This window comes from Diadema setosum, chromosome 4, assembly GCF_964275005.1.
Source record: "Diadema setosum chromosome 4, eeDiaSeto1, whole genome shotgun sequence".
Classification (NCBI taxonomy): domain Eukaryota; kingdom Metazoa; phylum Echinodermata; class Echinoidea; order Diadematoida; family Diadematidae; genus Diadema; species Diadema setosum.
In genome coordinates this window covers 4,369,850-4,380,235 of record NC_092688.1, presented here as the reverse complement: position 1 = coordinate 4,380,235, position 10,386 = coordinate 4,369,850, and the positions used below count along the sequence as shown (strand labels likewise).

The following is a 10,386-nucleotide window of genomic DNA, read 5'->3' as shown; positions in this document are numbered from 1 at the left end:
AGACAGGCTTGACGGGGTAATAATATGCCTTGATAATTATTCTCGAATTCTCCTGACTGGTCGTTATCCACGTAATCGTCATCTCATCTGCTAGACACAGCGAATTCTGCCCGACCCGCTCGGGCCTTCGTAGTCAGTGGTGTGCAAAGAGAATGCTTACGCCTGCGTGCGACGGTTATCTGGCACGGCAAGGCAACCTACGAGCGTGCATTGGCAGAAGCATGACCGCGATTCCAGAAGAGATGAACTTGTGGTCAATCATACATGAACAGGCCGACGCCACCGCTTACATTCTCTGTCTTTTAGCAAGTAAATGCGGTGGCGGTGTTCGATAATCAGAGGATACACAATAGTTCAAAAGGAATCTTGAGACTCGGATTGGCATGATCGTGGCTCAATTTCATTACGAATAGTTAAAATTTGCTAACTGAGCTGTATGATCGTAAATTTACTAGGCCTACATGGCTTATTCTGACACTAACCAGCTAACGTCTACTAGAAATGGTCACTCAGTTTGCGTCTTGTGGCGATCGACGCTGAATTTCAATTGAAATAAGCCAAGTAAACCCTACTAGTAATGAAATCGCGAATTTACGAAGCACTTAAAGAAAATTGATTTTTTTTTTCAGGCTTGGCAGAGGTTTTCCGACTACATAAGCATGTTTCTAAGAGTAGGTCTACATAATGTAATAAAACAGAAGATGTAATTTGTGAAGAATATATTAATGTTATGATCTGTCTTGACTTGGCATGCTGTTTCATTGAGGGTTTTTTTTTTTCGAGTCTTCCGTGAGAGCATTTCAATATAGTTAACACAATTAGGCCTATTCTCTGTCCCGTCAGTCATCTCCATTCACGAGTAAAAGCTCATCAGTGAAACTTGCTTACTATACTTGAAGTAGATCAACAATCAGTCACACTGTAGCACAAACTCCCACGATGGAAATAGACTGCAATAAAGCACATTGTATGGTATATTGAAGACTGATAGGCCCATTTATAAACTCTAGTTATGCTACACGAGGAAACAGTGTTAGATACTCGCTGATGTCGCATAAGACAATGACAGACTGTTGTATCAATTTTGTACATCCGTTTTATTTTCCTATTCAGAAGCCCGGTGAATCATGATAACTTACATCGTACTGTCGTTTTGCACACCTCTGATGTTGCTAGGTCGGGGGATTCGGGGTGCCACCAATAACCTTTGAGAACGCAAGCGTGCTGAGAATAAAATATGATCAGGGCTCGCAGATGAATGATGGATTAAACCTGATTTAAATCACCGCGTTACCCCCTTCAAACGATGCACACTTATTCAAAATGCACCTGTCTCGCAACACATAAATTAGGCCTATCCCTAGATGAGCTAAGCAGGCATTTCCCCCATACGGGACGATCGCTCTCGGCTGGAACATGAACTTTTGCATAATACCTGTACACAAAGAATATTCCTATTCAATGACCTTATCAGGCATTCTCGCCATACGGGGAAATCACTCTTAAAGATCGATGTACCTTTGCATTTACCTTTACACATATATATTCCCTAACGAGCTTATCAGGCATTTCCTCCATACAGGACAAACAACTAGAGCCGGTAAAAATCAGGATGGTCAATGGACGCATTCTAATTTTATGCATAGGCCTAAATAAAACCGAGGGTTGATTCTGACAACTGACGAGAAGATTAACAGAGAGTGATCGGACATAACAACAACTGGATGAAAGAAATAGGCGGTTTTCGTAACATATTCAAATTTTATGCATACCTTTTAAACAAAGGTTGCAATTATTGACAACCCGAAAGCTTGCCCGAGGCTGGTCCGACATAGCAGCAAGTAACACATGCAAACTGAATTCCATTCCAGCTATTCAATTTCATTTAAGAGGAGCATGCAGGCTAAGGGAATAGCTGGTATATATGTTCCCGGAAATAAATACATTGCGAAAACGGTGTATTGATGGACTAAATTCATTCAGATTTATGATTTTTTATTCCACCCACCTGCAGGTAATTATTACTGGCTGAATACATTTCCAGACCTGGAATTCAACTTGCATGCATTAGTTCTTGCTATGTCGGCCAAGTCTCGAGCAATCTTTCGTTTTGTCAGGAAGGCCCTTTTGTCATAAATGTATGCAGAATAAGGATCTCTGCGATGCGAATGCATGTTAACATGCAGATAATTCATGATGCCCTCAACATCACTCATGTGGCGAAACGGATGCCTAATTGCGTTCCATTTAATATCTTACAATATTTTTTTTTCTATTTTTTTTTTCAGATTACTTGGGTACGCCCAGAAAAGAAAGAAAGAAACAAAAAAATCTTCCAAATCAAGATAATAATTGTGACTTCATCTGTTTCAAATAACTTACAACGCACAGCCCAGATTTCAAGAATTGTGCACATCTGGACGGAATTCATTTTTGTGTCATATCATGCTTTATCTTTAGGTGAAATTTGATTTCATTTGATAAAAACAAGAAAAATAATATATCCCCACATTATTCTCGTTTTCAAAATGAATCTTTACATCGCTCAGAAAGATCATGAAGACAGCGGCATCGAACCCCGATCTTAAAAGGTACAAATTCACAGTCCTGTGGATTTGTGTGTGTGATGGTGTGTGTGTGCGCGCGCGCGTGTGTGTGTGTGTGTGTGTGTGTGTGTGTGTGAACGCGCGCTTAGTATGTGTCCGTATGCTTGCTTTATGAGCCTTCATGTATTATGTTCACCGGTCATCATTTTTTTAGTTGCGTTCATACTTCATGTGGTGATTAGCGTCTGTTATTAACTGCTCTGTCAAATTCTTAGTGTTGAATGTCAATGTATTTTCTGCCCCTTCATGGGACTCATGTCAGGGCTCGACATTAGCTGTGGCCCGGTGGCACTAGGCCACTAAACATGTGTTGGACCACCAAATTTCCAAAAACGTATAATGATCTCTTGATGGCCCAATTGGACAGTAAAAATTCTAAATGGATTGTTACATTTCCTTTTATTTCGTGCCACCAAAATTCCAAATTTCACAGTTTTTAGTGGTCCGAACAGGCCACCAGATGAATGACTTAGTGTCAAGGCATGCTCTAGGATCGAGGACTGCTCATGTCAACATTGCTGAAGATTTAAAGGTCGATCCGTTGTAGTGTAAAGGTCGATAACCGCATAACTCATCAAAGCACGGTACCATAACCAAGGAGGTAGGCGAGCTCGCCTAGTACCTTCTTGGTTGCACAATGTACTCGCTGAAGACTTGCTATGGCCGTCGTCTTTGTTTTGAAATTAGCACCTGGTTAATGAATAACTTTTTCATAATGACGGATAAGAGAAGAGCGGGGTGGAGTATCACAAGAACAAGGCGTTTACAAATATAATACACATTAATCAAGAGCACACACGAGTCAAGTGCTTAAAATGCAGGTTAGTTTACTGAGTTCTCTTGGAAGGAGATGCTCTGTATGGCCCATATACTTGAACACAAAATGCTACAATATTGGGAATATCGTTACCCCTTTCAACCAAATGATACTGAGCTCAATGTCTTAACCCCCCTATAAGCCAACATTTCACGATATAATAATATGATGAATATGTAAACATATGAATATACGTAGGGCCTATACATACATACAAACACTGGTGGTCATACACTGGTCATACACATAACACACGCATAATAAAGCTGATAGCGTGAAAATATGATTATCAGAGAACATCTATAATACATGTACATTTTATCTTGAAGCCAAAGGTCTAAAGCGCCCGCTAGATAATTTCCGATTATGATCCCGGAAAGAGATAAATAATCAGGGAGAGACAGGGAGAGAGAGAGGGGGGGGGGGGGGGTGAGGTGACCGAAGGGGTGGAAGGAGAGGGAGAGAGAGAGAAAGAGAGAGAGAGAGAGAGAGCTGTGCTGCTACACATGTTTATCAACATTATCTTTACTATGCCCTGTAATCAGGGAGGTGAGACGCATCTCCCTGCTGTAATCGAGGCATACAGTATTAGTAACCTATACGCATCGCACGGTCTTGATTGACCGAGTTCTTCATCCTGGGGTGGCACACTATGCGAACTTTCTTTCTACGGTAGATCAGGGCGAATACTTGGGCTTTAACAAATAATACTGAATTAAGAATTAAGTGGAAGGTGTTGATATTCAGATTTATGAAACTACAATATAAAACATAAAGAGGCAATTAAACGAAAATTATTTTGATTCATCACAAAAAGCGCAAGTATTAAAATTATCAAATCGATAAAGTACACAATACCATGAAACTCAGTGTAACCATGATGAACATGAAAACGCCCAGGAAGTCCGGAGAAAGGAATAACCTTGCATTGTGGTTATATTCTTGAGACCTGAATGATGCATGAGAGAAGTAAAACTATAAAGCAAACAAGGACAAAACTATAAGGCCTCTATTATTACAGGCACAAATCAATTATTATGATTAACTGCATTTATTGATTGATTACAAGTTCAACTCCACAAAGTGAGTAAACGTGTTTCACGAACTCCTGGGCCCTGTTTTATGAAGAGTTATAAGTGATTATGATTTCTATCATAAATCTATGACAGCCTGTGTGTTAAGGAAATTTATAATCGATTGTATTTCTTAATAAAACGGGGCCCTGGTAAATGATAATCAAAGGATTCTGCTGTGTTTTTGGTTTCTTTGGTAGTTTTGCTCCGTTTTACTTCACTTAGATTGAAAAGTCATAATTTTTCTATTAGTGATAACCATGCCGTTTTTTCTCTCTTTCTCTTGAAGACAACATTCATCCACCCATCCTTACAAATTTAGATAAATATGCTAATGCTGAAGGGTTTTTCGCTAAACACGTACAACGATGACAACCTTGTCTCTTGTCTGGCTGGCTAATGAAATACTTCGGATGGTCATTGATATACCGAATTCGCAACTTTTCCCGCCCGTGCGGATTATTCATAAACTATGAGCAATGTGTTGAACCATGGTTGAACGAACCTCGCAGATTCGGCAATTAACAAAATGTAAATTGACGCAGGGTGGTATAATTTCCTTTGCTTCTACATAATTCTACTTCGGTGGTCTACACTCATTCAAGTTTGTATGACATTTTAATGAACGTTCATTTCAGCGTTGTTCCTCAAGGTGTTCCTCAAGAGCACTTTGCCATTATTATTATCTCGAGGTGGGAACTGGGTTAAAAAAAAAAGTCTTATCCACGCTGACGCCATTACCTGGCAAACCATGATGACGGTTTACAGAACTCATTCTTCCTTTGTAGTGAAGATAATGTTGTGATGTAATACTTTGCCTATCGAAAATGAACTACCGAGGCAATAAAATCGGGGTCAGCCGCATTCATAGAAAATGATGTATAGAGTTCAACAGTTACTGTTTCTCAGATTTTATCATGGATATTCAAGATTATATATGACTATAATTCATAATAATTATTCATCAGTGCTTCATTCATCAGTGAATTCACTCAATGTTGCCCTTTGGTGAAGTCAAGTTTGACGTTCTCATCCCGCAGGGCAACCTCAACCGAGTCAAGAGGTACTTGGGGGAAGTACTTGCTGAACGCCGCAAGAATGTCATCGCGAGATTTCAAATACGACTTCTTCACCGTACCGGGTACTGTCTCTAACAGCAGTGTTGTGTCTTTGATGCAGACGAACTGCTTGTTCGGCCAGGCCATGCATCGAGGACTGGACAAATATGGAGGGGACGGTAAGAGCTCCTTGTAGATACGGGTCATCGCCACGTCAAAGTAGGGAATGCTCACCTGAGTCTTATGGTGGATGTAGATAAAATAATACCAGCCATCTTTGACTCGGTCCGGCCACAGGGCGGCCCTCGGGTCGGTGTCCACGTGATGCTGGCGAATGATGAGGTCTCCTTCGTAGATGTAGCGGTAGCGCAGGAAGGAGTCGGTGTACTCTGGCGAAACTTGTTCGAAGTCCATCGGAATGGCGCGAAACGTCGGGTAGCCAGTGCCCACATCGACGATGTGCCTACTGCCCTCTTTGGTCAGATTGTGCACAATGGAGATAGCGTGACTGTCCGTGTAACTTACGTCACAGGGGGTCAAGCTCACGCAAAAGCCCAACGTTTTGAGTAGTAGGTAGCAGAAAACGCTATGATCATAGCAAACCCCACCCAACCTGGAAAACATGTCGCTTTTGATTTCGGGAATCGATGGCAGGTGGCGCTCATGGTGCGGCACAGAAATCTCCTTGATCGTCTGGAAGGGGATATGGTGGAGCCAGGCCACAATCATTTCGTTGAGAAAAGACTCAGGGTCGGACTGCAGCTTGCTTTCTGGTGACGTCATTTCAAGTACATTGCTAAGGAAGGCTCGAGCTTCGTCAAGAGTCAGCTGATTGATGACGTCATCAGACATTCTGGGCGATCACCGACGTGCAGACCACGAGGCGATTTAAAATGGCAATGATTCTAGAAAGAGAATGCAGGAGAAACAAGTATTTTGAGATGATATTCAAAACGTATGGCTTGGATTAAATCATGAAAGGTTGAAATGTACATGAGAGAAATCAGTGCCGTCTTTTTATTGTATCTAACTAGCAGGTAATCAGAGGGTAGTGCTTAAAATGACAAGATTGACCCACAACAAAGAAAGGAGTAACATAACGTCATTCTCTTTCTTCCTTTCTCATTTTCTTCCAAATCCTCGCTACCCCATCATTCTGTCTTCGTAATTCGAGTCACAGTAACTTTAAGCAGCGAACTTCGCCTATGGCATTGACTATCAGAAGAGGGAACAAGACTTTTGTTTTTACTTATATTGTTATTTGGGAGGGGGAGGTTTGTAAAACATTCTGCCTCAGGTGTGTGTTTAAATGCTGCTGATTTAATCTTCCGTTCTTTGACCCTCTCACACCCATCTGCGACACTTTCATATTTTTTTTTCATTTTTTTTTTTTGTAAAGGACGCGTGACTACGATTTTAGGGGGAAATGGCTAGATGTGCAACACCCTTATAAACGCAGAATGCATTCAGTTTATCAAAAGAATTGATATCAGATGTTGTTACCAGCAGGGTAGTTGTATGAACGTTTTCCTAGAGTGAGTCGATCGTTGCTTTTAATAGCTGAATGAGCACAGTGCGAAGATGTAGCAAGAAATGCTAAAATACACTGTTAATATGGCACAATGGGTAAGACGATGGGTGATAAAACAATAACAGCTCTATAAAACATTCACAGAAGGAGGCTACTTTTGAGATCCCCCAAAATGGCCCTAATAATGTGACTTTTAAAAAGTAAGCAATTTTGTACTTAATTTGTGCTCGCCCATGCATGACTCAACGGATCAAACCTATTAAAAAATTACGCTATTTTGATGGGGGGGGGGGGGGAGGGTAGTCTTTGGTGTAACGCATCTTTTTCTTCTGTATATTAATTTGCTAACAAAATAAAACAATTACAATTGCAAAGATATTTCGATAAGAATAGCTGAAAATATTTTACATAATTTCAATTAAAAAAAAAAATCACGTAATGACGTACATTATAAAGCCAACAAAGTGAACACAAATTTGCCGAATCTTCGTTTGATATGTAAACAATCCAACGAAAACCCGCCTGTCCCAGAATCAAAATCCTATATTCCCGCATAATTGAGTACTTGCCATCCCTCCCAATCCCCTTATTCCTTAATCCAAACACCTACACACCCGTCCCGCCCCGACCCTTCCCCCCCCCGCCCGCACACACACACACACACACACACACACATACACACGCACACACACGCAAAGGCTTATTCACAGATGAGAGCTACTTTGACCACAGACTCTCAGTCCCAATCTGCCGGGCACGATGGTGGTCTTAACAAAGAACACCTTTTATTATACGCATAACTATAAATTCTTTTTGAAAACAACCATTTACAATTCTTTTCCCGAGAAATAAGACCAATCTTAACGTACAGGTGTGATATTAATGTCTCTGTAGCAGAAAACCGGCAGCAGGTGCAAGGCAAGTCTGCAATTTAAAGTTGTGATTTTTGATTTGAATGTCTGAATCTAAGCCTAGAATTTCAAACTGAGCTCTGTTTCAAACTCGGGATGATCTGATAAGAAAAGTGCAATTAATTAAACGAGACTGTAGAAGCAGAGTTGCATTTTTGTTTAATAACACTGACAGAAGTATTTACTACATTCCATGTATAGTTTCACACGTTTCTGCGAATCACTACAGAGCCGCAAATCACACCATATATCCCTTGTATAGAAGATCTAGTCATTTCATTGTCTCATAATGTTTTGAACATTAAGAATGTCAAATTTAATGACTTCGCTTGATAGTTAAAGTGTTACAACACTTCTGGGTGAATAATAATCATCAGAAAGTTATGGATAGTTTGAAGTGATGCTGGAATTTGTCATATTCTTTTTCTTTAACTCATTTCTTATTACGAAAGGAAGTTTTAGTGACGATTTTTGTGCAGCTTAATGGGAAGCTTGTTCAGCAATTTTGCAATCACCCATTTTTGTATTGTTCTGTTTTGATCGTTTCTACTCATTTATGAAGCTTATCTTGAACTCGGATAGGCATTGTACTTGTATTTGGGGAACTGTACCGTTCTGCATACTAATGGACTTGTGCATCAATTGGAGTGATAGTTTATTCACTAAAGCCAACACTAATTTTGGCAAGTATAACGAGAGCAAAAGCAAAATAGGTTTAAACATAAAATACTATATTTTCGCCAAGTACACAGTAGCGCCACACCTTCTGCAACCTAAATTAAAAGTAAAAAAGCAAACACGTTCTGCATTGGTTTCAGAATGAAGAACCAGCTACCGCACTCCTCCCACTTTTTAAATTCATTCTATTAATACTAGCTACTGCACAGCAGCACGAGCTGAAGTTGTAGTTCTACAGACACCATCGACAACACACTTCAGTTTGCGCGTTCGCAGTAGGCCTATACTCGAATACTAGCTACTGCACAGCAGCACGAGCTGAAGTTGTAGTTCTACAGACACCATCGACAACACACTTCAGTTTGCGCGTTCGCAGTAGGCCTATACTCGAACATGACAAGCAGTCGGGTAGAGGTCGTTTTGCCACTTCAGAAATGAATGATGACCTTCTAATCCTGTTTAGAAATTACGGCGTCGAGCTTAACAATCTCAAATGGCTTACCTTTGACAATACGGCGCACAATAGAGACGGATGAGATTTGCAGTGTCTATATACAGATGTCTCGAATACTTCGACACTCAAGGAGTCAGCGAAACGCGAAGTGTAGGATTATAGAAATAACATAATCTTTGCAAAATTTTGTCACCCGAACGAAGCGGTATTCGCAACTCTTGAAGAATTAGTCCACAAAATGGTTCGACAATTCATATTGTAAAATATGATCTGTCCTACACTTTATTACCAGTGAGCGATGATAGTTGTTTGAAGAGTAACCGCCCTTTGAACAGAGTTAAAGGTTGAAATTACCGTTATAGTAGTATCGCATTGCCAGTCCCATTATGCGCCGATTATGATAATAATATGGGGACCTCGTGGGAGGAACTGTTTATTCAGGCTACCGAGGTAAGCAGGACACGAAAAGCCTAGATCAGTCAAATTGAATTCATGAAAACCAGCAGTGTGATAACAAGCGGCGATATTTCTTCTCATTCTCACCCTTCCCCCTCTCTCTTCTTCTATTCTAAACTTCGTATCTCCAACGTCATCGCCCTCTTGCTCATTTCCGTCTCCTACAGGTGACGAGATATCCTCTCAAATACAGCAAATTGTCGAGCACGAATTTCAAGAATGTGAGGAAAATTAAGTGACATTTTTAAAGTAAATGTACTTCTTCCCTAAGAACGTTGAAAGGTTGATTTTTGGACTTATACATAAAAATAAAAAATACCATTCTCAAGTACACACACACTCATACACAACACACACAGAACATAGGACGACTTCGCGAAGTCCACATACACGGGACCTGTGAAAATCAGTCGGCTTTCTGTTTATGACGCGAACTGTCGACTTACACGATTTATCTCAGTAGTCACTTATATTGTTGATTATAAACCCGTTGTGATTTTTTTTTTCTTAGCTCGAATCAATTCGCAAAGGTATTTTACATCAAATCCTTGATTTGAATATTATAGTTCGTGGGACTGGCGTGTCGGGGTGCATTCATTATTGGATATCCGATGGAGTTCAATGATCTTTGAACTTCTTCTGTTTTTCTTTACTTTATGATGGAGACCTTTGGAGATAAACAAAGCCACGTTCAGTCACATGTCTCACAGGTGAATTATTGCTTTGACAGGCCAAAACTACATTGAAATTCCTACACCTCTGTCATACCAGTGTGTTGAATTGATGCATTTCCATTTCTAAT

At 40.3% G+C, this 10,386-nt stretch overlaps 1 protein-coding gene across 1 annotated transcript; it reads right to left on the bottom strand.

Moving 5' to 3' along the window:
* Positions 1-5,488: 5,488 nt before the first annotated feature.
* Positions 5,489-6,406, bottom strand: LOC140227483 (uncharacterized). Its single transcript, XM_072307884.1, has one exon. It carries the CDS (start codon positions 6,404-6,406, stop codon positions 5,489-5,491), a length of 918 nt encoding a protein of 305 aa, XP_072163985.1.
* Between the last annotated feature and the right edge of the window lie 3,980 nt (positions 6,407-10,386).